This window comes from Passer domesticus, chromosome 12, assembly GCF_036417665.1.
Source record: "Passer domesticus isolate bPasDom1 chromosome 12, bPasDom1.hap1, whole genome shotgun sequence".
NCBI classification, from domain to species: domain Eukaryota; kingdom Metazoa; phylum Chordata; class Aves; order Passeriformes; family Passeridae; genus Passer; species Passer domesticus.
This window is the reverse complement of record NC_087485.1, coordinates 14,023,530-14,051,527: the sequence shown is the minus strand read 5'-3', so window position 1 is coordinate 14,051,527 and position 27,998 is coordinate 14,023,530. Positions and strand designations below refer to the sequence as shown.

The following is a 27,998-nucleotide window of genomic DNA, read 5'->3' as shown; positions in this document are numbered from 1 at the left end:
TGCTGCTGTGCTCTACAGGATGTGTATGGGCCAGTGATGACAGAGTCCTCCTTTGCAAGTGGGATTGTCCAGAGTCCCTGTCTGTTCACCAGCTGTTATTCAAATACTTGATGGACTTCTGGCCTGTCTAATCAATAAGTTGATATTGTCTTGCACACTGTTATTTGTGGAGTTGTATTTGTTCATTACTTGGATCTTGAGCGTTATGGAATCAGATAATCTGTAAGTTGGGGAGCATAGTGTGAGGCTCTGAAGTGCTTCTTTATTGGTACAGACAGCCTCCTGCCTTTAGACATGTAAGAAAACAGGGAGAAGAACTGATATGTGAAAATAATTGACTGACTTGTGGTAAAAATTAGGACAATGAGAAGATACCTGACTCATTAGTCAATTATAATCTGCTAGCTGTGGCAGAGTGAAGCTCTGTCTTGTTCCCAGAGCAGTGTGTGATGCTGAGCACACATGGGGATTGTCAGGCCAAAAGCAATGTACTGAAGAATTTGATTCTGTAGACTCTCTGTTATAAACCCATTTTTTTTCTGGTCTAACCTGAGATCTCATTGACATTTCCAGTAAACATCAGCAATTCCTATAAAGGGTGGTTTTTCGAGAATCAAAAGTGAAAGCATTTACTATTTTCTGTGTTTTTTCGTTGAACGATAGGGTTTTCTTCTCCCCAGTTACATTTTGCAGCTAGGTTTCCTCTTGGTTGCAGTGGTCAAAAGGTAACATAAAAAATCTTTTGCAGGATACAGAGGTGCCGGTAAACACAAATTGGCAAATTTGTGTTTAATGAGATGAATTTTAATGTTTTTGCAATGAGTCAGGGAAAATATCTTTAATTTTCAGTCTTAGCTCAGATTTTGAAGATACCACCACCGTGTGCTGTGCTCAGTACCTCTACAGCAGAAGACCAGGCTGTAAAGGAAGGAGTTTCAGAAAGTGATGGTTTAGGAGCCAGATGCTGCTGGTGCTTACAGGATGTGTGGGGACCAGAAATGAGATAGTGCTCCTCTGCAGGTGGGCTCAGGATCTTGAGTCCCTGTCTGTCCACCAGCTGTTATTGAAATTATTGATGGACTTCTGGCCTGTTCAATCAATCAGGTGATGTTGTCCCACACACTGTTGTTTGTGAAGTTGTGTTCTTTAGTCTGTCTCAGTGTGTGAGTGCCTTGTGTTTGGATTTTCTCCAGTGATGTTCTCATATTTCTTATGAAAGGTTGCAGTTCATAGAGAGCTGTTACTGGAGAGTTGAGACAGAAGAAATTGTCACCTCCCATTCTTGTGCATCACCATATGGCGTCCACAAGGAGAAAGACAGGGAAGACGACTTGTCTGTGTATCTTCAGTGGGTTTGGAATGTGCTGTGTGGGTGGGATTTGTGCTGTGCTCATGGCAGAGATGTTCCCTCAGTTCCCTCCATGAGAAGCTGTAAGGAGCAGTGAGGACAGCTCAGTGGTGGGGCAGGCTGGGTGCTGCTGGGAATGTCTCCTGTGTGGGCATTTGGGAAGAGGCTCATTGTTCTCTGAGTGGGATAGTGAGTGCAGGGCTAGAAGGGCTTTTGCTTGTCTGAAGTCATCATTTGGTGAAAGGGAAGGAGGCTGATGAGATGGGAATGTTACCCTGGGAGCAGCTGAAATGAGGCTCACACCACTGAGTCACCTGGGAACCCTCTGCTGCTGTTTGTGTTTGCAGGACTTTCAGTGAGTTGGGGATGATGATGTTGTTGTTTTAATTCTTTCTGTGGCATTTTTCTTCTGAAGGAAACCTGCTGGCTGTAGGCTCAAGGCTGAGATGTTGGAACATGATCTCTTTGGAGAGGGAGAGCAGGAGCTTTGCTCACTTTGTTCCCTGCCCTTGGGGAGAAAGTGAGCGAGGGAGCATCAAGTGAAGTACAGAATCTAAGACTTGGGATGAGTATTGGGGAGACCACAAAGACACAAGGAGAGCAGCCATCAAACTGCCATAGAACAAAACCATTGCACAACAGAGCTTGATTTCTCAGCAACTTCATGTTCTGGAACTCTTGGGTTCCTATTTCTGTGTACCAAATGTAGGAATCTGACATTAGTTTCCATGTTAGGATATTGTTTATATTTCAGTGGCTCCCACTAGTGCTCTGTATGTTAAAAAAAAACCAAAAAACAACCCTGGTATGTGCTGTGCCTCAGGTACTGTCTTCATTAATGTTTTTTGCAGGATTTAAATTATTGTGAATGTGAGAAGAGATCATAGAAATAGTTGTTAAGAGTTTAGAGGAAATGAGTGCTCCTTCTGAAGTCTTTGAGATTTTTGAATGTGATGCTCACATCCAGAATTAAGCAGGACCCATTCTGCTATGCCAAAAACCCTTTTCAGTCAAGCCAAAAAAGCTCATATAATTGTTAATTTTGTAAGTGGAAATTTCCTTTGGGTGAGTTGAGGGGAGAGTGAAAATATCAGTAATTTAGTATGGAAAAACTGCTTTCAGTTTCAGTTGTGCCAATAAGTTTCTGCTTTATCTTGAGCCTGATTAATGAGTTACAAATTTGCTTGCCAGTAACTCATACACCACCACCCAGCAGTGTTGCTACCACTTTCCTTATATCCTGGCTATTCTTTAGCTTTAAGTCAACTGCACTTTGAAGTGAGTTATTGAGGAGTGTTTTATTTATCCAGAGAAGCCAAGGGTAGCTGATCACCTTGGCACGGTGTTCTAGGTACAGTTTGTGGTGATTGGCAGTGGGGCTGTGGCTGAGCCCCATCCCTGAGGAGCTCCAGCTGCGCAGAGGAGGTGAACAGCACTGAAAGGTTGTGTTGAGGGAAAAGAAGCAGGAGACACTTGAAGCCTTCTCGAGTTGTATGGTGTAATTTTGTGTAGCATGGCTGTGTCAAAAGGAATGTATGCTGACTGTGACACTGCTGCCAATGTAGCTGTACAGGAACGTTCAGACACAGACAGAGCCCAGCATGACTATGAGACCTACAGGTACCGACGGCCTGCTCCGGACCGGAACTATTCTCGACACAGGAGTACAGGTGAGCCCCGGGGGACATAATGGGGTATAACTTGTCAAGTGAAGGACAGCTTGTTTTATCTACATGGAAAGCTTTGTTGGAAAGAAAAGGCATTGAGAGTACTGAATACGCCCTTTGTAGTATTTTACACTTGGCACAGTCACCAGATTTTGAAAGTGATGCAAATACTGCTTTTAGTGTTGTAGCCTGGAAAGAAGTTAGGGAGAGACTGTGAGACGTGGTACCAAAAGGAGACAAGGTGGCTGCAGATTTGGCTACCACCTGGAGATTGCTCTATGAGAGTTGAAAAGAATGGAAAAGAGAGCAGGACAAGAGAGAGCAGGAGGTGGAAGGACAATCAGAGCCTGAGATCCTGAGGAACTGAGCAGGCAGGCCAAAAGCCTAAAAGCACACCAGGCAAACCAAGAGCCTAAGAGCCTAAAAATCCAGAGGAGTTATAGGTAAGCAGACCTGAGAGCATAAAAGTCTGGACAACTTATGAGACAGTATCCCCAAGAAGAAGGGTGCTGGTTATGAAGAATGGATGCTACAGGCTCTGCTTATTTGGTAAAAATAAAATAGGATGAGGCTGGGCACTTTGCTTATTTGGAAGGAGATGGCTTGGGAGCAAACATCCACTCTGCCATTTTCAATTAAAATATTGGAGTCCAGAGAAACAGTAGACACCTGAACTATGGAAGGATGTAGATCAAAGCAATGGATGAATGAAAACTTTCCTGATGTGCTATGGAGATTAGAGAAGTTCATTTGAGAATCAATAATGCAATCTTCTGCAGATAAAGGTTTAGATGAGATGCTATAATTTACCTAGTATTAAGGCTGTGTTCAAAGTGATGTGAGTCTGTTCCATAAATGTTTGCTATGTATTTGAAAAAGCATTATAACTTGGAATTACAGAGCTGTTAATGAGGCTGTATAGTTGTTATTGTTGTTTAAGTTTTATGGCTGTTGATGGAATTGTATAGCTGTTGATTTTGCTAATGTCCTAGTGTATGACCTTTAACTTATTCTTGCATGTTACCTAATAAAATTATACAGCTCTTGATATTGTCAATATTCTAGAAATGTGAGTTTATATATTTTAATGACATGTAAGTTTGGGGAGTGAATTGAGGTCAGCTTTCTGGAGTAAGTGGAACTTACACCGGAGATTCTTAAACCATGTTTGCTGTTTTTCCTGTAAGGGTTCTGTAGAAAAATAGCAGACATAGCATTAATTTAAAAGAGAAAAAAAAGGCAGGGGGAGAACAGTAGGTACAGAGTTTGTGGTAACTGTTAGTGGAGCTGTGGCTGATCGTCCCTGATGAGCTTCAAGTGCACAGAGCAGGTGAACAGCACTGAAGGCAATGAGACCTGGAGTGCCCAGGTGTAGTGACAATCACAGAGGGCACAGAGGGCACACAGGTGTAAGGCAGGTAAGGTGAAGGGGATCAGAGGCTGTGCTGAGGAAGAACAAGAAAGGAGACCTGCTTGAAGCCTTCTGACGTTGTATGGTGTTATTTTGTGTATCATGGCTGTCTGGACTGTGCCACTGTGTCACCTTTGCCATGTCACCATGAGGACACCTCGCAGTACTGGCCCTGTGCAGGATGGTAGTGCAGGTGACTTTGGGCAGCCAGCTTCAACCCAGTGCTGGAACCTGGTGCTGCAGCTGCAGGCATGTCTGCACACAGAGCATCATTGCACTTCTGCTCCAATGAGATTGCCTTAGGAAATGGTAGCACTCCCTCAGTTTGAGGGGGCAAAGCTGATTATCTCACCATCAGTGAGAGCCCTGGGCTGTCAGCTCTCCAACTTGTGTCATCCCACCGTGCTGCAGAGCCTCCATCCTGGAGGGCTTTGTGTGACTGAATTTAGCCCAGAGAGGAGATGCAAATGGTTTTCAGCACTTTGGGTTAGTCTGAGACACGGCACAGAGGTGAAGCCCAAGCACAGCTCAGTGTCTGAGAGGAGGGAGTGAATCCTGCAGCACTTCAGCCTGCTCAGGGCTGTGTGAATGGCACTCTGAGTGGACAGCTGCTCACCTTTGCTTAGAAAGGTGAAAAGAAACACTTAATTGTCCTTTTCCAGGCCTGGCAGTGGGAGCTGTTCCAGTTGCATATTTTGGAGTTTTTCCCCACTGCTCTAGGACAGGCAGAGCAGCCATTTGTTCATGCCTTGGAGCTTGAGCCCTCTGGAATGAGATAATCTGTAACTCTGGGAGCAGAGTGTGTGGCTCTGCTGTCACTGACCAGCACACTCTGCCACTCTGAGCCACTGCTGGGTCATCAGCCTGCCAGGAACCCAAAAGCAGCTGTGGAAAAATGGTGAACTTGGATGTTCCCTTGAGACTGGCACAAAGATGAATGAAGGAGTGACAGAAATCAACTCCTTGATGAACATCCTGCTGTGCCTCTTTGCAGCTATGGAGCATAGGTGGTCCCTTCCCAAAAGCCAGAGCTTTCTTCAGTGCCAGCAGTGCTTGGCTCCTGCAGTGCCATGGGTGATTTGCAGTCAGCCATTTTGGTGCAAAAGAAAGCTTTCTCTCTTGCAGTAGTTCATTTTTAATATGAAAACTCGTGAGATACAACTCCACTTTCACATTGCACTGAGGAGATGTATTCAGGAAAGACTCTGAGGAAAGATTTCTGATCTGTTCAGGAAAGCCCAGTTGGCCTGGGCTGAGATGGTATTGCACACACTGGGACAAGAGGTTTTCTAGGCTCTGAAAAACCCCAAATGCTGATCTGTTCTATAGTGCTGACATTACATGTGCAATGAGAAATCTGCAACTTGTGTAGATGTGATTTTATTTTTAATCCCATTGAATGCTTTTCTGTTCATTTTCATTATCCCTGGAAGCCCTTTCCTCAGCTGCTGTGCAGAGTGGGAAATATTTCTGTAGTGAGCAGCAGCAGCAGCAAGTGAATGAGGGGGAGAAGTTTTGCTCTCAGGTGCTTGTTGTCAGGGACAGGTCTGTGTCCCTTGCTGAGGACATGTGGCAGCATTGCACACGCTGGGCTCCTGTGTCTCTGCTTGCTCCTCCATGAGACTCTCGTGGCATCTGTGCTCTGAGTGCTGACTGCCTTATCCACCCAGCCCTGCCTTTGTGCTGGCCTGGCTGCAGAGCACCTGAGCACCCAATGTCCCAGCACCAGGTCTGTCCTGCGACACTTCTCAGGCACTTCTTGGTTGCTGCAGACAGCCTCCTGCCTTCAGAAATCTGCATGCAAGTGTTTAAACATGGAACCAAACAGGGAGAATATCTGATATGTGAAAATAATTGACTGACTTGTGGTAAAAATGAGGACAATGAGAAGACACCTGACAGATTATTCAATTATAATCTGCTAGCTGTGGCAGAGTGAAACTCTTGTCTTTTTCCCAGAGCTGTGTGTGATGCTGAACACACGTGGGAATTGCTCCTGCCAACAGCAATGTCCTGAACAATTTGATCCTGTAGAATTTCTGAATTTGTTATAAAGCTATTTTTTTTTTCCTGCTGTAACCTGAGATCTCATTGGCATTTCCAGTAAACTTCAGCAATTCCCGTAAGGGGTGGTTTTCCAAGAATCAAAAGTGAAAGCAATTATTATTTCCTGTGCTTTAGCCTTTAATACTAGGGTTTTGTGCACCCCAGATTCATTTTGCAGCTAGATTTCTTCTTGGTTGCAGTGGTCAAAAGGTAACTAAAAAATCTTTTGCAGGATTTGGAGATGCTGGGTTGCCAATTCACGTTTAATGAGATGAGTTTTTTGTTTTTGCAGTAAGTCAGGGAAAATATCTTTAATTTTCAGGCTTAGCTCAGATTTTGAAAATATCACCACCGTGTGCTGTGCTCAGTACCTCTACAGCAGAAGACCAGGCTGTAAAGGAAGGAGTTTCAGAAAGTGATGGTTTAGGAGCCAGATGCTGCTGGTGCTTACAGGATGTGTGGGGACCAGAAATGAGATAGTGCTCCTTTGCAGATGGGCTCAGGATCTTGAGTCCCTGTCTGTCCACCAGCTGTTATTGAAATTATTGATGGATTTCTGGCCTGTTCAATCAATCAATCAGGTGATGTTGTCCCACACACTGTTGTTTGTGAAGTTGTGTTCTTTAGTCTGTCTCAGTGTGTGAGTGCCTCGTGTTTGGATTTTCTCCAGTGCTGTTCTCATATTTCCTATAAAATGTTGCAGTTCATAGAGAGCTGTCGCTGTACAGCTGAGACAGAAGAAATTGTCACCTCCCATTCTTGTGCATCACCATATGGCTTCCCCTATACGGAGAGGAACAGGTAAGAAGATTTATGTGTGCATCTTCTCAGTGGGTTTGGAATGTGCTGTGTGGGTGGGATTTGTGCTGTGCTCGTGGCAGAGATGTTCCCTCAGTTCCCTCCATGAGAAGCTGTAAGGAGCAGTGAGGACAGCTCAGTGGTGGGGCAGGCTGGGTGCTGCTGGGAATGTCTCCTGTGTGGGCATTTGGGAAGAGGCTCATTGTTCTCTGAGTGGGATAGTGAGTGCAGGGCTAGAAGGGCTTTTGCTTGTCTGAAGTCATCATTTGGTGAAGGGGAAGGAAGCTGATGAGATGGGAATGTTACCCTGGGAGCAGCTGAAATGAGGCTCACACCACTGAGTCACCTGGGAACCCTCTGCTGCTGTTTGTGTTTGCAGGACTTTCAGTGAGTTGGGGATGATGATGTTGTTGTTTTAATTCTTTCTGTGGCATTTTTCTTCTGAAGGAAACCTGCTGGCTGTAGGCTCAAGGTTGAGATGTTGGAACATGATCTCTTTGGAGAGGGAGAGCAGGAGCATTGCTCACTTTGTTCCCTGCCCTTGGGGAGAAAGTGAGTGAGGGAGCATCAAGTGAAGTACAGAATCTAAGACTTGGGATGAGTATTGGGGAGACCACAAAGACACAAGGAGAGCAGCCATCAAACTGCCATAGAACAAAACCATTGCACAACAGAGCTTGATTTCTCAGCAACTTCATGTTCAGGAACTCTTGGGTTCCTATTTCTGTGTACCAAATGTAGGAATCTGGCATTAGTTTCCATGTTAGGATATTGTTTATATTTCAGTGGCTCCCACTAGTGCTCTGTATGTTAAAAAAAACCCAAAAAACAACCCTTGTATGTGCTGTGCCTCAGGTACTGTCTTCATTAATGTTTTTTGCAGGATTTAAATTATTGTGAATGTGAGAAGAGATCATAGAAATAGTTGTTAAGAGTTTAGAGGAAATGAGTGCTCCTTCTGAAGTCTTTGAGATTTTTGAATGTGATGCTTACATCCAGAATTAAGCAGGACCCACACTACTATGCCAAAAACCCTTTTCAGTCAAGCCAAAAAAGCTCATATAATTGTTAATTTTGTAAGTGGAAATTTCCTTTGGGTGAGTTGAGGGGAGAGTGAAAATATCAGTAATTTAGTATGGAAAAACTACTTTTGGTTTCAGTTGTGCCAATAAGTTTCTGCTTTATCTTGAGCCTGATTAATGAGTTACAAATTTGCTTGCCAGTAACTCATACACCACCACCCAGCAGTGTTGCTACCACTTTCCTTATATCCTGGCTATTCTTTAGCTTTAAGTCAACTGCACTTTGAAGTGAGTTATTGAGGAGTGTTTTATTTATCCAGAGAAGCCAAGGGTAGCTGGTCACCTTGGCACGGTGTTCTAGGTACAGTTTGTGGTAGTTGGGAGTGGGGCTGTGGCTGAGCCCCATCCCTGAGGAGCTCCAGCTGCGCAGAGCAGGTGAACAGCACTGAAAGGTTGTGTTGAGGGAAAAGAAGCGGTAGACACTTGAAGCCTTCTCGAGTTGAATGGTGTTATTTTGTGTATCATGCCTATCTCAAAAGGAATGTATGCTGACAGCGACACTGCTGCCAATGTAGCTGTACAGGAACGTTCAGACACAGACAGAGCCCAGCATGACTATGAGATCTACGGGTACCCATGTCCTGCTCCGGACCGGAACTATTCTCGACACAGGAGTACAGGTGAGCCCCTGGGGACATAATGGGGAATAACTTATCAAGTGAAGGACAGCTTGTTTCATCTACATGGAAAGCTTTGTTGGAAAGAAAAGGCATTGAGAGTACTGAGTACGCCCTTCATAGTGCTCTACTCTGGAAAAAGTCACCAGACAGCTCCTGCTATTGTCAGTATTCTAGAAATGTAAGTTTCAAGACTTTAATGGTATGTAAGTTTGGGGAGTGAATCGACACGGATGCTTTCTGGAGTTACTGGAACCTACACAAGAGATTCTTAAACCATGTTTGCTGTTTTTCCTGTAAGGGTCCTGTAGAGAAATAGCAGATATAGCATCAATTTAAAAGGAAAAAAGAAAGGCAGGGGGTGGGTGAACTGCAGGTACACAGTTTGTGGTAGTTGGCAGTGGGGCTGTGGCTGAGCCCCATCCCTGAGGAGCTCCAGCTGCACAGAGCAGGTGAACAGCACTGAAAGGTTGTGTTGAGGGAAAAGAAGCGGTAGACACTTGAAGCCTTCTCGAGTTGAATGGTGTTATTTTGTGTAGCATGGCTGTGTCAATAGCAATGTATGCTGACTGTGACACTGCTGTCAATGTAGCTGTACGGAAACGTTCAGACACAGACAGAGCCCAGCATGACTATGAGATCTACGGGTACCCACGGCCTGCTCCGGACCGGAACTATTCTCGACACAGGAGTACAGGTGAGCCCCTGGGGACATAATGGGGAATAACTTATCAAGTGAAGGACAGCTTGATTCATCTACATGGAAAGCTTTGTTGGAAAGAAAAGGCATTGAGAGTACTGAATACACCCTTTGTAGTATTTTACACTTGGCACAGTCACCAGATTTTGAAAGTGATGCAAATACTGCTTTTAGTGTTGTAGCCTGGAAAGAAATTAGGGAAAGACTGTGAGACATGGTACCAAAAGGGGACAAGGTGGCTGTAGATTTGGCTACCACCTGGAGAGTGCTCTGTGAGACTTGAAAAGAATGGAAAAGAGAGCAGGACAAGAGACAGCAGGAAGTGGAAGGACAATCAGAGCCTGAGATCCTGAAGAACTGAGCAGGCAGCCTAAGAGCCTAAAAGCACACCAGGCAAATGAAGAGTGTAAGAGCCTAAAAATCCAGAGGGGTTATAGGTAAGCAGACCTGAGAGCATAAAAGTCTGGACAACTTATGAGACATTATCCCCAAGAAGAAGGGTGCTGGTTATGAAGAATGGATGCTACAGGCTCTGCTTATTTGGTACAAACAAAATAGAGTGAGGCTATGCAGCCTGCTTCTTTGGAAGGAGGTGGCTTGGGAGCTAAGATACACACTGTCTTTCTATATAAAAATATGGGAGTTTAGGGAAACAGCAGAGACCTCAACTATGGAAGGATGTAGATCAAAGCAGGGGATTGACAAGAGTTTTCCTGATATGCTATGGAGATTAGAGAAGTTCATTTGAGAATCAATAATATAGTCTTCTGCAGATAAAGGTTTAGATGAGATGCTATAATGGACCTAGTATTAAGGATGTGTTCAGAGTGATGTGAATCTGTTCCATAAATGTTTGTTGTGTATTTGAAAAAGGATTGTTAACTTGGAATTACAGAGGTGTTAATGAAGCTGTATAGTTCTTATTGTTGTTTGAGGTGTATGGCTGTTGATGAATTGTATAGCTGTTAATTTTGTTAATGTCTTAGTGTATTACCTTTAGCTTAGCTATTCTTGTGTGTTACCTTATAAAGAGATACAGTTACTGATATTGTCAATATTCTACGAACGCAAGTGTAAAGATTTAAATGATTTGGGATGAGAATCAAGGTCGGTACACAGTCACATTCCAGAGTTAATGGAACCTACACAAGGGATACTTTTATACCATGTTTTCTGTTTCTCCTGAAAGGGCCCTGTAAAGAAGTAGCAGACAAAGTCTTTATTTAAAAGGAAAAAAGGGGAGGAACTGTGAGTACAGAGTTTGTGATAATTGGGAGTGGGGCTGTGGCTGAGCCCCATCCCTGAGGAGCTCCAGCTGCACAGAGCAGGTGAACAGCACTGAAGGCAATGAGACCTGGAGTGCCCAGGTGTAGTGACAATCACAGAGGGTACAGAGGGCACACAGGTGTAAGGCAGGTCAGGTTGAGGGGATCAGAGCTTGTGCTGAAGAATGGCAAAGGATTGAAGCCTTCTTGAGTGTATGGTGTTATTTTGTGTATCACAGCAGACTTGAAGGCTGCAGATTATAGCCTTTCTGACGTGTGTGATTTGGGTGGGGATGAAGAGCTGTGTCGCCTTCTGAAAAGCCAAGAGATGCTGAACAGCACGGGCGAGACCAATTTGGACACCCTGAGTACAGGTGAGCCACTGGGGACATAATGGGGAATAACTTATCAAGTGAAGAACAGATACTACTTGGTTTATGTACATGGAATGCTTTGTGGAAAAGAAAAGGCATTGAGACTACTGACTACATCCTTTGTAGTGTTGTACTCTGGGCACAGTCACCAGATTCTGAGAGTGATGCAAGTACTGCTTTTAGTGTTAGAGCATGGAAAGGAGTTGGGGAAAGACTATGAGACGTGGTACTAAAAGGGGACAAGGTGGCTGCAGATTTGGCTACCACCTGGAGATTGCTCTGTGAGACTTGAATAGAATGGAAAAGAGAGCAGGACAAGAGAGAGCAGGAGGTGGAAGGACAATCAGAGCCTGAGAGCCTGAGGAACTGAGCAGGCAGGCCAAGAGCCTAAAAGTAAAGGAGGCAAACCAAGAGCCTAAGAGCCTAGAAATGCAGATCTATAGCTAACCAGATCTGAAAGCCTGAAAGAAAAGCAGGAAGATCTAAGAGCCTGAAAGTCTGGACAACTTACGAGAGAGTTCTCCCAAGAAGAAGGGTGCTGGATATGAGGAATGGATGTTACACACTCTTTTTCATTGGTAGGAAAGAAGTAGAATGAGGCTGGGCACTTTGCTTATTTGGAAGGAGATGGTTTGGGAGCAAACATCCACTCTGCCTTTGTTTATTAAAATATTGGAGTCCAGACTAACAGCAGTCACCTGAGCTATGGAAGGAGATAGATCAAAGCAAGGGATTGATGAGAATATTCCTCATTGATATGCCATGGAGATTAGAGAAGTCCCTTTGAGAATCAATAATATAATCTTCTGCAGATAAAGGTATATGTGATGTTCTGTAATTTACCTAGTGTTAAGTCTGTCTTCAGAGTGATGTGAGTCTGTTCCATAAATGTTTGCTATGTATTTGAAAAAGCATTATAACTTGGAATTACAGAGCTGTTAATGAAGCTGTATAGTTGTTAATGTTTTTTAAGTTGTATGGCTCTTGATGGAATGGTACAGCTGTTGAATTTGCTAATGTCCTAGTGTATGACCTTTAACTTATTCTTGTGTGTTACCTTATAAAATTATACAACTTTTGATATTGTCAATATTCTAGAAATGTGAGTTTAAAGATTTTAAAGACACGTAAGTTTGGGGAGTGAATTGAGGTCAGTACATGGATGCTTTCCGGAGTTAGTGGAACTTACACTGGAGATTCTTAAACCATGTTTGCTGTTTTTCCTGTAAGGGTTCTGTAGAGAAATAGCAGACAAAGCCTTTATTTAAAAGGAAAAAAAGTCGGAGCAGGGGAACTGTAGGTACAGAGTTTCTATTAAATGGGAGTGGGGCTGTGGCTGAGCCCCATCCCTGAGGAGCTCCAGCTGCACAGAGCAGGTGAACAGCACTGAAGGCAATGAGACCTGGAGTGCCCAGGTGTAGTGACAATCACAGAGGGTACAGAGGGCACACAGGTGTAAGGCAGTGAGGTGAAGGGGATCAGAGGCTGTGCTGAGGAAGAACAAGAAAGAAGACCTGCTTGAAGCCTTCTGACGTTGTATGGTGTTATTTTGTGTATCATGGCTGTCTTGTGTGTGCCACTGTGTCACCTTTGCCATGTCACCATGAGGACACCTCGCAGTACTGGCCCTGTGAAGGATGGTTATGTAGGTGACTTTGGGCAGTGGTCAAAAGATAAGTCAGAACATCTTTTGCAGGAATTGGAGAAGCCAGGATGTCAATCCCTGGTGAAGAGGAGGTGACGCGGCTCAGCCGGGTTGCCGTGGTGAAGGCCATTACAGATGCTTACATTGATTCTCGCCGGGGACCAATGCTGGCAGGTCCATTTGTGATTGATCATCTTTATTCTTCATTGAATCTTTTCATGTAATTCATAATTCTTTGTGCCAAATGTAGGAATCTTTACATTTTAGGACATGGTTTATGTATCAGTGGCTCACACTAGTGCTCTGTATGTACAATTTAACAAAAACAAACCCTTGTATCTGCTGTGCCTCAGGTACTGTGTTCACTGGTGTTCTCTGCTGCACTTAAATTATAGTGAATATGATGAGATCACAGAAATACTTGTCGGAGTTTAGAGAAAATGAGTGCTCCTTGTGAATTCTTTGAGACTTTTGAGTGTGGTGCTCACATCCAGAATTAAGCAGGACCCACTCTGCTATGCCAAGAACTCTTTGCAGTCAAGCCAAAAAAGTCCAAATAAACGTTAATTTTGTGAGTGGACATTTCTTTGGGGGAAGTTTTGAGGTGAGACAAGTGATCAGTAATTTAGTGTGGAAAAACTGTCTTCAGTTTCTTGGGTCCCAGTAAGTTTTTGCATTATCTTGAGGCTCAAGGTCCAAATTTGCTTCCCACAAATTCGTACACCTCCAGCCAGCAGTGTGATTAGTTAGAGGAGCCTACATAAGAGACACTTAGACCATGTTTGCTATTTCTTCTGCAAGGGCCCTGTAGAGAAATTAAAGAAATAGTGGACATAGCATTTATTTCGAAGAAAAAAAAAAAGGTGCGGGGGAAATTGTAGGTACAGAGTTTGTGATAACTGGGAGTGGGGCTGTGGCTGAGCCCCATCCCTGAGGAGCTCCAGCTGCACAGAGCAGGTGAACAGCACTGAAGGCAATGAGACCTGGAGTGCCCAGGTGTAGTGACAATCACAGAGGGTACAGAGGGCACACAGGTGTAAGGCAGGTGAGGTGAAGGGGATCAGAGGCTGTGCTGAGGAAGAACAAGGGGCAGACACTTGAAGCCATTTGACATTGTATGGTGTTATTTTGTGTATCCCAGAAGAATCAACTGTGAGATCTCCTGCCTCTGATGTTCAGGATTCAGCTGGAGCCAGAGCCCAGCACAGCCTGGAGAGCAGCAGGGGGACGCTGCCTGCTTGGGACCTGACCTCTCCTGGCAGCCAGAGTGCAGGTGAGCCACTGGGGGCATGATGGGGATTAAAGTATTAAGTGAAGAACAGATTGGTTTATCTACATGGAATGCTTTGTTGAAAAGAAAAGGCATTGAGACTACTGACTACATCCTTTGTAGTGTTGTACTCTGGGCACAGTCACCAGATTCTGAGAGTGATGCAAGTACTGCCTTTAGTGTCAGAGCATGGAAAGGAGTTGGGGAAAGACCATGAGACGTGGTACTAAAGGGGGCAAGGTGGCTGCAGATTTGGCTACCACCTGGAGATTGCTCTATGAGAGTTGAAAAGAATGGAAAAGAGAGCAGGACAAGAGAGAGCAGGAGGTGGAAGGACAATCAGAGCCTGAGAGCCTGAGGAACTGAGCAGGCAGGCCAAAAGCCTAAAAGCACACCAGGCAAATCAAGAGCCTAAGAACCTAGAAATGCAGAGCTATAGCTAACCAGATCTGAGAGCCTGAAAGAAAAGCAGGAAGATCTAAGAGCCTGAAAGTCTGGACAACTTACGAGAGAGTAATCCCAAGAAGAAGGGTGCTGGATATGAGGAATGGATGTTACACACTTTGCTTATTTGGTGTGAAAGAAATAGAGTGAGGCTGGGCACTTTGCTTATTTGGAAGGAGATGGCTTGGGAGCAAACATCCACTCTGCCTTTGTTTATTAAAATATTGGAGTCCAGACTAACAGCAGTCACCTGAGCTACGGAAGGAGATAGATCAAAGCAAGGGATTGATGAGAATATTCCTGATTGATATGCCATGGAGATTAGAAAAGTTCATTTGAGAATCAATAATATAATCTTCTGCAGATAAAGGTATATGTGATGTTCTGTAATTTACCTAGTGTAAAGTCTGTGTTCAGAGTGATGTGAGTCTGTTCCATAAATGTTTGCCGTGTATTTGAAAAAGGATTGTAACTCAGAATTACAGAGCTGTTAATGAGGTTGTATAGTTGTTGTATAAGTTGTATGGCTGTTGATGGAATTGTATAGCTGTTGATTTTGTTAATGTCCTGGTGTATGACCTTTAACTTATTCTTGTGTGTTACCTTATAAAGTTATACAGCTATTGATATTGTCAATATTCTTGAAATGTAAGTATAAAGATTTTAATGATACATAAATTTGGGGTGAGAATCAAGGTCAGTACAAAGTCACATTCCAGAGTTAGTGGAATTTACACAAGGGATACTTTAATACTATATTTTCTATTTCTTCTGCAAGGGCCCTGTAGACAAAAAGTTGAAAAAGCTTTTATTTTAAAAAAATAAATAAGGGGGGGACAGAAACTGTAGTTACAGAGTTTGTGATAATTGGGAGTGGGGCTGTGGCTGAGCCCCATCCCTGAGGAGCTCCAGCTGCACAGAGCAGGTGAACAGCACTGAAGGCAATGAGACCTGGAGTGCCCAGGTGTAGTGACAATCACAGAGGGTACAGAGGGCACACAGGTGTAAGGCAGGTGAGGTGAAGGGGATCAGAGGCTGTGCTGAGGAAGAACAAGAAAGGAGACCTGCTTGAAGCCTTCTGACATTGTATGGTGTTATTTTGTGTATCATGCACGTCTGGACTGTGCCACTGTGTCACCTTTGCCATGTCATTGTGAGGACACCGCGCAGTGTTGGCCATGTGGAGGATGGTAGTGCAGGTGATTTTGGGCAGTGGTCAAAAGATAAGTCAGAACATCTTTTGCAGGAATTGGAGAAGCCAGGATGTCAATCCCTGGTGAAGAGGAGGTGACGCAGCTCAGCCAGGTTGCCATGCTGAAGGCCATTACAGATGCTTACACTGATTCTCGCCAGGGACCAGTGCTGGCAGGTCCATTTGCCTTTGTGATTGATCATCTTCATTCTTCAGTGAATCTTTTCATGGAATTCATATATCTTTGTGCCAAATGTAGGAATCTTTACAAGTTAGGACATGGTTTAAGTATCAGTGGCTCACACTAGTGCTCTGTATGTACAGTTTAACAAAAACAAACCCTTGTATCTGCTGTGCCTCAGGTACTGTGTTCACTGGTGTTCTCTGCTGCACTTAAATTATAATGAATATGATGAGATCACAGAAATACTTGTCAGAGTTTAGAGAAAATGAGTGCTCCTTGTGAATTCTTTGAGACTTTTGAGTGTGGTGCTCACATCCAGAATTAAGCAGGACCCACTCTGCTATGCCAAGAACCCTTTGCAGTCAAGCCAAAAAAGCCCAAATAAATGTTAATTTCATGAGTGGAAATTTCCTTTGGGGGAAGTTTTGAGGTGAGACAAGTGATCAGTAATTTAGTGTGGAAAAACTGTCTTCAGTTTCTTGGGTCCCAGTAAGTTTTTGCATTATCTTGAGGCTCAAGGTCCAAATTTGCTTCCCACAAATTCGTACACCTCCAGCCAGCAGTGTGATTAGTTAGAGGAGCCTACATAAGAGACACTTAGACCATGTTTGCTATTTCTTCTGCAAGGGCCCTGTAGAGAAATTAAAGAAATAGTGGACATAGCATTTATTTCGAAGAAAAAAAAAAAGGTGCGGGGGAAATTGTAGGTACAGAGTTTGTGATAACTGGGAGTGGGGCTGTGGCTGAGCCCCATCCCTGAGGAGCTCCAGCTGCACAGAGCAGGTGAACAGCACTGAAGGCAATGAGACCTGGAGTGCCCAGGTGTAGTGACAATCACAGAGGGTACAGAGGGCACACAGGTGTAAGGCAGGTAAGGTGAAGGGGATCAGAGGCTGTGCTGAGGAAGAACAAGGGGCAGACACTTGAAGCCATTTGACATTGTATGGTGTTATTTTGTGTATCCCAGAAGAATCAACTGTGAGATCTCATGCCTCTGATGTTCAGGATTCAGCTGGAGCCAGAGCCCAGCACAGCCTGGAGAGCAGCAGGGGGACGCTGCCTGCTTGGGACCTGACCTCTCCTGGCACCCAGAGTGCAGGTGAGCCACTGGGGGCATGATGGGGATTAAAGTATTAAGTGAAGAACAGATTGGTTTATCTACATGGAATGCTTTGTTGAAAAGAAAAGGCATTGACACTACTGACTACATCCTTTGTAGTGTTGTACTCTGGGCACAGTCACCAGATTCTGAGTGATGCAAGTACTGCCTTTAGTGTCAGAGCATGGAAAGGAGTTGGGGAAAGACCATGAGACGTGGTACTAAAGGGGGCAAGGTGGCTGCAGATTTGGCTACCACCTGGAGATTGCTCTGCGAGACTTGAATAGAATGGAAAAGAGAGCAGGACAAGAGAGAGCAGGAGGTGGAAGGACAATCAGAGCCTGAGAGCCTGAGGAACTGAGCAGGCAGGCCAAAAGCCTAAAAGCACACCAGGCAAATCAAGAGCCTAAGAGCCTAGAAATGCAGAGCTATAGCTAACCAGATCTGAGAGCCTGAAAGAAAAGCAGGAAGATCTAAGAGCCTGAAAGTCTGGACAACTTACGAGAGAGTACTCCCAAGAAGAAGGGTGCTGGATATGAGGAATGGATGTTACACACTTTGCTTATTTGGTGTGAAAGAAATAGAGTGAGGCTGGGCACTTTGCTTATTTGGAAGGAGATGGCTTGGGAGCAAACATCCACTCTGCCTTTGTTTATTAAAATATTGGAGTCCAGACTAACAGCAGTCACCTGAGCTACGGAAGGAGATAGATCAAAGCAAGGGATTGATGAGAATATTCCTGATTGATATGCCATGGAGATTAGAAAAGTTCATTTGAGAATCAATAATATAATCTTCTGCAGATAAAGGTATATGTGATGTTCTGTAATTTACCTAGTGTAAAGTCTGTGTTCAGAGTGATGTGAGTCTGTTCCATAAATGTTTGCCGTGTATTTGAAAAAGGATTGTAACTCAGAATTACAGAGCTGTTAATGAGGTTGTATAGTTGTTGTATAAGTTGTATGGCTGTTGATGGAATTGTATAGCTGTTGATTTTGTTAATGTCCTGGTGTATGACCTTTAACTTATTCTTGTGTGTTACCTTATAAAGTTATACAGCTATTGATATTGTCAATATTCTTGAAATGTAAGTATAAAGATTTTAATGATACATAAATTTGGGGTGAGAATCAAGGTCAGTACAAAGTCACATTCCAGAGTTAGTGGAATTTACACAAGGGATACTTTAATACTATATTTTCTATTTCTTCTGCAAGGGCCCTGTAGACAAAAAGTTGAAAAAGCTTTTATTTTAAAAAAATAAATAAGGGGGGGACAGAAACTGTAGTTACAGAGTTTGTGATAATTGGGAGTGGGGCTGTGGCTGAGCCCCATCCCTGAGGAGCTCCAGCTGCACAGAGCAGGTGAACAGCACTGAAGGCAATGAGACCTGGAGTGCCCAGGTGTAGTGACAATCACAGAGGGTACAGAGGGCACACAGGTGTAAGGCAGGTGAGGTGAAGGGGATCAGAGGCTGTGCTGAGGAAGAACAAGAAAGGAGACCTGCTTGAAGCCTTCTGACATTGTATGGTGTTATTTTGTGTATCATGGCTGTCTTGTGTGTGCCACTGTGTCACCTTTGCCATGTCACCATGAGGACACCTCGCAGTACTGGCCCTGTGCAGGATGGTAGTGCAGGTGACTTTGGGCAGCCAGCTTCAACCCAGTGCTGGAACCTGGTGCTGCAGCTGCAGGCATGTCTGCACACAAAACATCATTGCACTTCTGCTCCAATGAGATTGCTTTAGGAAATGGTAGCACTCCCTCAGTTTGAGGGGACAAAGCTGATTATCTCACCATCAGTGAGAGCCCTGGGCTGTCAGCTCTCCAACTTGTGTCATCCCACCCATGCTGCAGAGCCTCCATCCTGGAGGGCTTTGTGTGACTGAATTTAGCCCAGAGAGGAGATGCAAATGGTTTTCAGCACTTTGGGTTAGTCTGAGACATGGCACAGAGGTGAAGCACAAGCACAACTCAGTGTCTGAGAGGAGGGAGTGAATCCTGCAGCACTTCAGCCTGCTCAGGGCTGCTGTGAATGGCACTCTGAGTGGACAGCTGCTCACCTTTGCTTAGAAAGGTGAAAAGAAACACTTAATTGTCCTTTTCCAGGCCTGGCAGTGGGAGCTGTTCCAGTTGTATATTTTGGAGTTTTTCCCCACTGCTCTAGGACAGGCAGAGCAGCCATTTGTTCATGCCTTGGAGCTTGAGCCCTCTGGAATGAGATAATCTGTAACTCTGGGAGCAGTGTGTGGCTCTGCTCTCACTGACCAGCACACTCTGCCACTCTGAGCCACTGCTGGGTCATCAGCCTGCCAAGAACCCAAAAGCAGCTGTGGAAAAATGGTGAACTTGGATGTTCCCTTGAGACTGGCACAAAGATGAATGAAGGAGTGACAGAAATCAACTCCTTGATGAACATCCTGCTGTGCCTCTTTGCAGCTATGGAGCATAGGTGGTCCCTTCCCAAAAGCCAGAGCTTTCTTCAGTGTCAGCAGTGCTTGGCACCTGCAGTGCCATGGGTGATTTGCAGTCAGCCATTTTGGTGCAAAAGAAAGCTTTCTCTCTTGCAGTAGTTCATTTTTAATATGAAAACTCGTGAGATACCACTCCACTTGCCCATTGCACTGAGGAGATGTATTCAGGAAAGACTCTGAGGAAAGATTTCTGATCTGTTCAGGAAAGCCCAGTTGGCCTGGGCTGAGATGGTATTGCACACACTGGGACAAGAGGTTTTCTAGGGTCTGAAAAACCCCAAATGCTGATCTGTTCTATAGTGCTGACATTACATGGACAAGGAGAAATCTGCAACTTGTGTAGATGTGATTTTATTTTTAATCCCATTGAATGCTTTTTTTGTTAATTTTCATTATCCCTGGAAGCCCTTTCCTCAGCTGCTGTGCAGAGTGGGAAATATTTCTGTAGTGAGCAGCAGCAGCAGCAAGTGAATGAGGGGGAGAAGTTTTGCTCTCAGGTGCTTGTTGTCAGGGACAGGTCTGTGTCCCTTGCTGAGGACATGTGGCAGCATTGCACACGCTGGGCTCCTGTGTCTCTGCCTGCTCCTCCATGAGACTCTCGTGGCATCTGTGCTCTGAGTGCTGACTGCCTTATCCACCCAGCCCTGCCTTTGTGCTGGCCTGGCTGCAGAGCACCTGAGCACCCAATGTCCCAGCACCAGGTCTGTCCTGCGACACTTCTCAGGCACTTCTTGGTTGCTGCAGACAGCCTCCTGCCTTCAGAAATCTGCATGCAAGTGTTTAAACATGGAACCAAACAGGGAGAAGATCTGATATGTGAAAATAATTGACTGACTTGTGGTAAAAATGAGGACAATGAGAAGACACCTGACAGATTAGTCAATTATAATCTGCCAGCTTTGGCAGAGTGATGCTGTCTTTGACCCAGAGCTGTGTGTGATGCTGAACACACGTGGGAATTGCTCAGGGCAACAGCAATGTACTGAAGAATTTGATTCTGTGCAATCTCTGAATTTGTTATAAACCTTTTTTTTTTTTTTTTTTTTTTTTTGGTTTAACCTGGGAACTGAAGTCTCATTGCAAATTGGCTGTTCCAGTAGCCTTAAACACTCACTGTAGGGTCTGGTCTTCTGTAATCAAAAGAGAAAGCAATTTAGCAGCTATGTTGGGTCTTGGTGGCAGTGGTCAGAAGATAACTTAAAACATCTTTTGCAGGATGTTTAGAGGCAGAGGAGACAACCAGTGCTGATGATGTGATGGCGATGCTCACCCACATGGCCACGGTGACCGGCATGAAAGCTGCTTACACACATTCTTGCCGGGGAGCAGCTGTGGCAAGTCCATTCATCATTGGTGGGGGGATGCTGTTTGGCCCAGTTGGAATTTTTATAGGTAAGTGTGCTTTGCTTTAGGAACAGGAGAGTGGTTAAATCCTTGAGGGAAGAAATGAGCTGGTGTGTGTTGAAGGAAAGGGGCATTCAGGGCTGAGATTTCCTGCTGCCATGAGGGGCAGGGTGAATAAGCCTTAGCATGGGGCAGGATCATTTCTCACTAAAAATGATGCTTATTTCTATATATTAAAGGCTCCTGATATCCATGTCCTGATGAACTTGGGGTTTTTCCCACTGGGATTCATTATTCCCTGTCACTTGCTTCTCTTCTTGTTAAGGACAGTCAGAGAAAAGCCAAAGTCTAATAGTACAGAATTGTTTCTCCTCTGTAAGAATGGAATTAAGAGTTGAATAGTTTGAAAGCTGCCTTGTTGCTGAAGGCATGTGGGCCCTGGCCCAGGAATGTTCAATGTCCTGTGAGCAGTTGCAGGAATTGCACAGGCTTACTGATGCTGGAGTGAATTGCAGTGTGCCTCCATCAGGGTGAGTTACAAAAGGAAGCAAATAATTTGTGAGGAGTGATAACAGAAAATGCAAACTGAAGCTATGTATTTAGTCCTAGTGCAGGTACAAAGCTTAATTAATAGCCAGAATAGTATTTTGACACATGTATGACTGAAGTTATCAGGAACAAAGAAGGGAAATTAAGCTTTTGTAAGGAATTTGTAAGCTTAAAATCTGAAGTAAAGGTAATAATGTAAGTGGCCTCATTCTTGAGTCAGATGAAGAGAAATACTCAAGTTATTAATGGATGCATTTTCTCTTTTAAGTGTTTAAGCTTTCATTATGTCTCCTAGTCAGGCTTGATGTTCTTCCACCACTGAGGAAGGTACTGCAACAAGTATACCTTTTATTTTGAAAGTACATATTAATAAGCATAAATAATAACAGTAATAAGTACTAACTAAACTATGAGCCATGGCTCAATTACAGTGTCACTAAATCATAACCCTCTTATTTGGCTTTTAAAATTGGAGAGGTCAATAAGCCAGATAAGTTTAGGACAGTTGGGACATTCGGAATCAAGTGCACCTTCACTTGCTCTGACAGCCAGGACAGGTGTGGGACTGGGTGCCAGGGTTGTCCCTCTTGCTGCTCTGCACCAGGAATGAGGATGAGTTCCCTGCCAGGTGCAGCATTGCTGCAGAAGCTTCCAGTCCTCGTGCTTCCCCAGGACTGCCTGCCCTGAGCAGAGTGGGCTGTGGCTTTGCTGCTTGGGGGAGAAAGTGTGATCATGAAATAAATCTTGTCTCAATGCACAAGGAGCTTAGACATCAATGCTTCTGGTGGCTTGTGCATTAAGTGCCCCTAAATCAGTTATTGATGTTCTCATGAAAGTCCCTTGAAGATGAATTCACCCATCGTCAGCTTTCAAGTATTTCTGTGCTGTCTTGGGAAAAATTGCTCACTGAGTAAAAGCTGCAAATGAAGAGTTTTTATCTAATGAAAAAGTGCAGCCCTGTGAGTGCCTAGATGACTTTTTAGGAAGAGTCTCTGGGGGTGGCAGTTTTGGTGGCAGGGTCAGTTCTGCCACCTCTCCATTGGCAGGGTTCTCTCCCTCTCTCTCCTTCCTTCATTCCATCTGTCCATCCATCCCAGGCCGTGTGTGCTGCGGGCAGTGCTGCCCTGTGCATTGCTGTGCTGCACTCACACTGCTGCTGGAGGGGAGCCCTGCAGGGCTGCTGGGCTGCTTTCTCAGCAGCCAGGGGCCCATCAGCTGTAGATCCGTGCCTCTGCTGTCATCCTGATAACCTGGGGCCTTCCACTCAGCCCAGCATGTCTTGTCCTCCTGGCGAGGGTGGGCTGTGCCCCTGGTAGATGAAAGCCTGCATGTGTCTGATGGGCTTGGTCTCTGAGCACCTGCAGGGTGGCTTCAGGTGTGTGGGACACTGCAGTGGGTGACTCTTCAAGAAGCAGAAAGCTTTGACCACTCTGGGAGTATCTAGTAAGAGATGATGACACTGCTGAGGCAGTTGTTGCTCTGCTCTTTTCCTTGGGCAAGGTTTTCTCCAGCAGTCGAGCTTCCCCTGAGCCAGTGTCCCAGGGAGTGTTCTGGTTCTGGTTTCTGGCTTGAAGCTGTTAGTGTTGATTGCAGAAAGGGTTTCTTTATGGTTGCTGTGGATGTAAAGAGCTTTTAAAAGCCTTTTTGATGCTTTGAATACTGTGTATAAATCTAGTTAACGCAGACACATACACAACTCTATCTTGATTTCTGATCACTGTGGGAACATTGTTGGTGAAGGCTGCGGATGGAATTCCAGGCTTTAACATTAACTGCTAAAAGCTAATGCTTCCCTCTCTTTGCTAGGAGGAACAGTGGGTGGATTCCTTGGATGGATGATTTCTGAAGATTTCAAGTCAGTCCCTCAGGTTTTAATGGAATTGTCTCCTGCTGAGAGGCAGAAGCTCTGTGCTGAAGCCATGGCTGTTCTCAAGAACTTTGACTGGACTAATGCGGATGAGCTGATTAGATTTGTAACAGCAAATTCTGTTGTCAGAGACAAGGTATTAGGAGTGCTGAATACTTACATTACCAATGAGCTAAAGGCAAAACCAAAGTATAGAAAATAATTCTCTACAGAGTAGGATTTTTATACTGGAATGCATGTCACTCCCATAATTGTGAATCTTCAAAGCAACACATTCCAGTTATCAGTACTAATTACAAATATATGCTGATCTAAGTGATTTTGGGGTCTTTGGGTTATGTGTTTGGAGGTTTTTAAATTTTTATCATGGTTGTTACCATTTTTGATTCGTGTGGATTTGTAAGCATAGTATTAGGTTACTGCATTATCCTGACACTGACCTGCTATGAAGTTTTGGATTGCTCTGCACAAGGACCAGTTCAAATTGCTGAAGGGAATCATGCTGCTCTTAGGCTAATGTGTCACTTGTGAAAATTTTCAAAGTCCTTTTGTTTTATTTCGAAGACTTGATTCTGTTTGTTGAAGTACTCTAATTTTTTTTCCCTATAAATGACATATAAAGTGCCAAAGTAGCTGGGGCACTTTGAAGAATTTTACCTGTTGTTTGTTTCAGCCCTGCAAAGGAAAGTTTTATGAGGAAGTACATTACTGTGAACTCAAAAAACTCAATCCATACTTCATTTGTCTCTTTTTTATTGTAATTCTTGAATTATCTTTTTATGTAAGAAGGAAAGCAAATTAAACAAGATTTCAAGAAACAGGAAAAGAAACTGTGAACACTTTCAATTTGATTTTCACCAGGTTCCTGTGCCCTGGGATGGGAGGGTGTGGCATTAAAAACATGGGGAGCTGAACCTGCCAGTTTTGTGTGAGCCCCAGGATGAAGGTTGTCATTTGAGCATTGGTTTCTTGCTTGAGTCTGTACAGCTGGTCCTTGGTTTTCATTAAAATCTTAATAAGAAGCCTCCTCTTGATCTGTGTGTTGCTTGAAATGGAAGGAACCCTTGAGGAGCTCAGGCAGGCCTGCAGTGGGCAGCCAGCAGCTGGCAGCAGCAGTGCTGCTGGGCTGGGCTGATGTGCCAGCTGCACTGTTACTGTGAGCACAAATGCTGTGGGGCTGAATGGCCCAGCCACTTGGTCACGTTGGGTTTCGAGGCACTCTAAGAGAAGTTTGTAGGTAGGAAGATGTGCAGGTGTGCCTTCTTGTTATGTAGGACCCGTGGAGCTGCTGATGCACTGGCGGCAGCGGTGCCTGCGGGTGAGCGTGGAGAACTTGGTCTGCGTGCAGCGCATGCAGATGTCCGTGGCCTTGTCTGGGATCCAGGGAGCCGCGGGCTCCCTGCAGGGCTGCCGGCCCGTCTTGGTCAGCAGGTGCTTGATGCACTCCTCCAGGTGGCTGATCCACTCCTTCCTCTCCGTCAGGGAGGCTGCGGACACCACAAAGGACTTCTTGGAGGTTTTGATCATCCAGCGGTTCTTCATCTGCAAGGTGTCCGGCAGCGTCTCCAAAGTGACATCTTCAAGGGGGATGATGTGCTGGGAGTTGTACTTCCTTTTGTTGATGATGATGCTGCCGTAGACGAGGATGTCGTTGAAAAGGAAAAAGATGCGAGGCTTTGGCTTCTTGCGGCATTCTTTGGTCAAAATCCCTTCTCCCAGCAGCACCCTGCCCGGCAAGGCCAAGGGCTGCCCAGAAGCCCCAAAGCAGTTCTCCACAGCAGCGATGCGCTGGCTGTTGATCTCCGTGTTTGCAAGATGGTCCACCATGGCCAGCTCCCTCTGAAGAGAGGAAACAAAGAGGGAAGGGGTGAAACTGCAGACATTGCACCAGGTGAGGGTGAGCAGCCAGTGGATGCACAGGGGAGATGCTCCTGGTGCAATCTGAGGCTACAGGTGATCTCACGAGCACTCCTCACTTGGGTTTGTTACCTTTCTAAATAAAATCTTCAAACTTTCTGACCCCATTTTGCAACAGCCCAGGCTGGACTGGGATGGTTCATTTTGCAGCAATGGAAGCCCCTGAAGGCAGAGCCAGGTGTTCCTGGTTGTGCTTTTCACCAGTCTTCCTGTGTGCCCTTAGAAAAGAAAGCTGCTTGGTCTGAACCTGACTTGATGCAGATCCATAGATCTGCACAAAAGGGTCTTGAGAGCAAGGCTCCTGCTTCTGACTGCACACCTGCTTTCTCAAGGATTGCTTACTGACACACACTCCCACAGCTCCATTCTGGGCCAGAGCTGAGGCAGGAACAAAAGCAAACTCTGTGCTATCACTTGTTCCTGCTGGTCTTCCATGCATGACAAAAAGGGTAAATAAAAGAAATTACAAAAGCCCCTATGATGTGAATAAACCAACTCAGAAGCTACGCCATTCCTCTGTTATCCCAGGATTGATGATGCTTCCAAATTCAGGACACATCATTCTGAAAACAGTGAGCTCTGCTGAATGGGAAGTGGAAGGGAGCACACTCATGTCTCCCACACCTCTGCACCCTCCTTCTCACACAGTCTGGGGGTTTGCCATTGTGCTGTGCTTTCGTTCCAACAGGAAGCCCAGGTAAGGGCAACCCTGAAGCGAAAGCAGCTGCTTGCTCTTGGCAGTCTGCAGTAAGGGAGGTGCTCCCTGGCAGTCGATTTCCTCCTTGCCCCTTGTGGTCAGCCACCACAAGGCACATTGATATAGTGTCCTCCTGGAGCCAGATCTAATAAGCTCTCTGAGGCCTATATAATACCCAAGATAGCTCAGCTACTCTTGGGGGCATAAAAATCAGCAGGATGGTTTCTGTGGTAGTGTTGGAAACAAAAAGGTTTAAAAAAGGGCAAAATAACAAACAGAAAAATCAAGCCAGGTGCAAGAGATCTTGCTCCTGGTAATACACCTGACAAAAGCAGTTAGTTTCTTTTGTTCTCTTCTTTTTCTACTAAATTGCCCTGGCTGGACTTTTTGGCTCCTGTCCGTCTGGGTGTCCTTAAGTCTGAGGTGAAGTCTCCTGGGTCCTTGGAGGTGGCTTTTCCCCTAATCGATGAGAGAAACTTCTGTGCTTCTTTCCTTTTTAGGGGACAAAGGATAGTTTTGCCACTCTGTCAACAGGGGGCACATTCCTAAAGCACATCACAGGGCCATGTGTTGTTAGCCTGGCTGCTGCTGATGGGTGATGGGAGCACTCATGCAGAGCTGCTGTGCACTGGTATCCCTGTGCTCCTTGCCCAGAGTTCCTGCTGCCAAGGAGGCTGGAGGGAAGGGGGAGAGCAGGTAGGATTTCCAGAATTTGATGGTTTAGGAGCCAGATGCTGCTGTGCTCTACAGGATGTGTATGGACCAGTGATGACAGAGTCCTCCTTTGCAGGTGGGATTGTCCTGAGTCCCTGTCTGTTCACCAGCTGTTATTGAAACCATTGGTGGACTTCTGGCCTGTCCAATCAATGGGGTGCTGGTCTTCTTACACACTGTTTGTGAAGTTGTGTTAATTCATTCCTGGGAACTTGAGGCTTCTGGAATGAGATAATCTGTAGCTCTGGGAGCAGAGTGTGTGGCTCTGCTGTCACTGAGCAGCACACTCTGCCAATGAGCCACTGCTGGGTCATCAGCCTGCCAATGTGAAACGCAAAGCTGTGTTTCCTGTCAGGTACATACAGGCAACGTGTGTATCTGTGGTTGTGATATGTGTGGAAACTGATCATGGGACAGTTATAAAGATGAATTGTAATGAATAACTGAGGAAGTAAAGCATGGAAGAAGGCCTTTGAACCTATCCTTTGTTCACAATTAACTTTTATAAGTCTTAAGTCGATTTAGGAGCATTTGGATTAGAGCTTTAAGGATGTTGCTGTTTGACAAGAACTTTCTGCTTGTAGCTAAGCCTCAAAGAGTTTTGCAATAATAACCTTTTGAAATATAATATTAGGATATTGCTTGTAGTAAGGATCTTTGAAACTATAGCTTTAGAATATATAAAAAGGAAACATGCTTATCTCAATGCCTTAACAAAACAGTGAAAAGCAACTTGAGAAAGGAAGATGAACATCAACTCAAGGATTGATAGTTTCGACCAAGGGAAGCTGCACATCACTGTTATGAGATTTATAGTCCTTGCAGACTATAGGTGGAGCTACATCTGGAATCTGGACCTCACCAGCTGGGAGACTTCTTTCAGCTTTTGGAAGCTGGACCCCACCATCTGGGGATACTCCTTTCTGGAATACAACTTGAGATAAACTAAATCACAATAGTGTACAGAATTGTGATGTAAAAATTTGGAATAGAAACTGCTGAGAAAGCTTATGAGTACCCCTATAATTACCTGTCAGCCTTAACTATCAGTGTGCAGTTGGAAGGAAACCTTGCCCCACTGTACCCAGCACTGTATTGCTCATACTTTACTATATTAATTAGTGAATTGATTGCTGTTTGAAAATTGGCCTAGTCAAGCTTCTCGTTTATAAAACCAAGAACCCAAAAGCAGCTGTGGAAAAATGGTGAACTTGGATGTTCCCTTGAGACTGGCACAAAGATGAATGAAGGAGTGACAGAAATCAACTACTTGATAAACATCTTGCTGTGCCTC

The 27,998-nt window shown here is 44.8% G+C and overlaps 2 protein-coding genes across 22 annotated transcripts; one reads left to right on the top strand and one right to left on the bottom strand.

Annotated features, from left to right (window-relative positions):
• Positions 1-73: 73 nt before the first annotated feature.
• On the top strand, positions 74-24,398 carry LOC135279297 (uncharacterized). Of its 21 annotated transcripts, XM_064386549.1 has the most exons (12): positions 4,463-6,682; positions 6,795-7,053; positions 7,176-7,273; positions 8,832-8,972; positions 9,562-9,666; positions 11,174-11,308; positions 13,005-13,127; positions 14,095-14,226; positions 15,914-16,036; positions 17,011-17,142; positions 20,832-21,008; positions 23,316-24,398. In XM_064386549.1, the coding sequence occupies exons 3-12, from the start codon at positions 7,246-7,248 to the stop codon at positions 23,576-23,578; spliced, it is 1,359 nt and encodes a 452-aa protein (XP_064242619.1). In that variant the 5' UTR covers positions 4,463-6,682; positions 6,795-7,053; positions 7,176-7,245; the 3' UTR covers positions 23,579-24,398. The 21 variants fall into 21 exon arrangements, with proteins under 21 accessions (XP_064242631.1, XP_064242628.1, XP_064242630.1 ...); XM_064386557.1 differs by lacking the exons at positions 4,463-6,682; positions 6,795-7,053 and adding an exon at positions 2,886-3,018 and having other exon boundaries at positions 8,868-8,972; XM_064386548.1 differs by lacking the exons at positions 4,463-6,682; positions 6,795-7,053 and adding an exon at positions 2,886-3,018.
• Positions 24,399-24,642: 244 nt separating this feature from the next.
• On the bottom strand, positions 24,643-25,758 carry LOC135279712 (pleckstrin homology domain-containing family F member 1-like). The gene has a single exon (XM_064387164.1). The coding sequence runs from the start codon at positions 25,201-25,203 to the stop codon at positions 24,643-24,645; it is 561 nt and encodes a 186-aa protein (XP_064243234.1). The 5' UTR covers positions 25,204-25,758.
• Positions 25,759-27,998: the final 2,240 nt, after the last annotated feature.

What these genes read in the sequence shown, in the direction of transcription:
- LOC135279297 (XM_064386548.1), top strand. Translation starts at nt 7,246, where the DNA reads ATGGCTTCCCCTATACGGAGAGGAACAG. An exon ending in CCAGGGACCAGTGCTGGCAG is followed by an intron (nt 16,037 to 17,010) that starts GTCCATTTGCCT and finishes TGTGTATCCCAG; the next exon opens with AAGAATCAACTGTGAGATCT. An exon ending in TCCTGGCACCCAGAGTGCAG is followed by an intron (nt 17,143 to 20,831) that starts GTGAGCCACTGG and finishes CATCTTTTGCAG; the next exon opens with GATGTTTAGAGGCAGAGGAG.
- LOC135279712 (XM_064387164.1), bottom strand. Translation starts at nt 25,203, where the DNA reads ATGGTGGACCATCTTGCAAACACGGAGATCAACAGCCAGCGCATCGCT.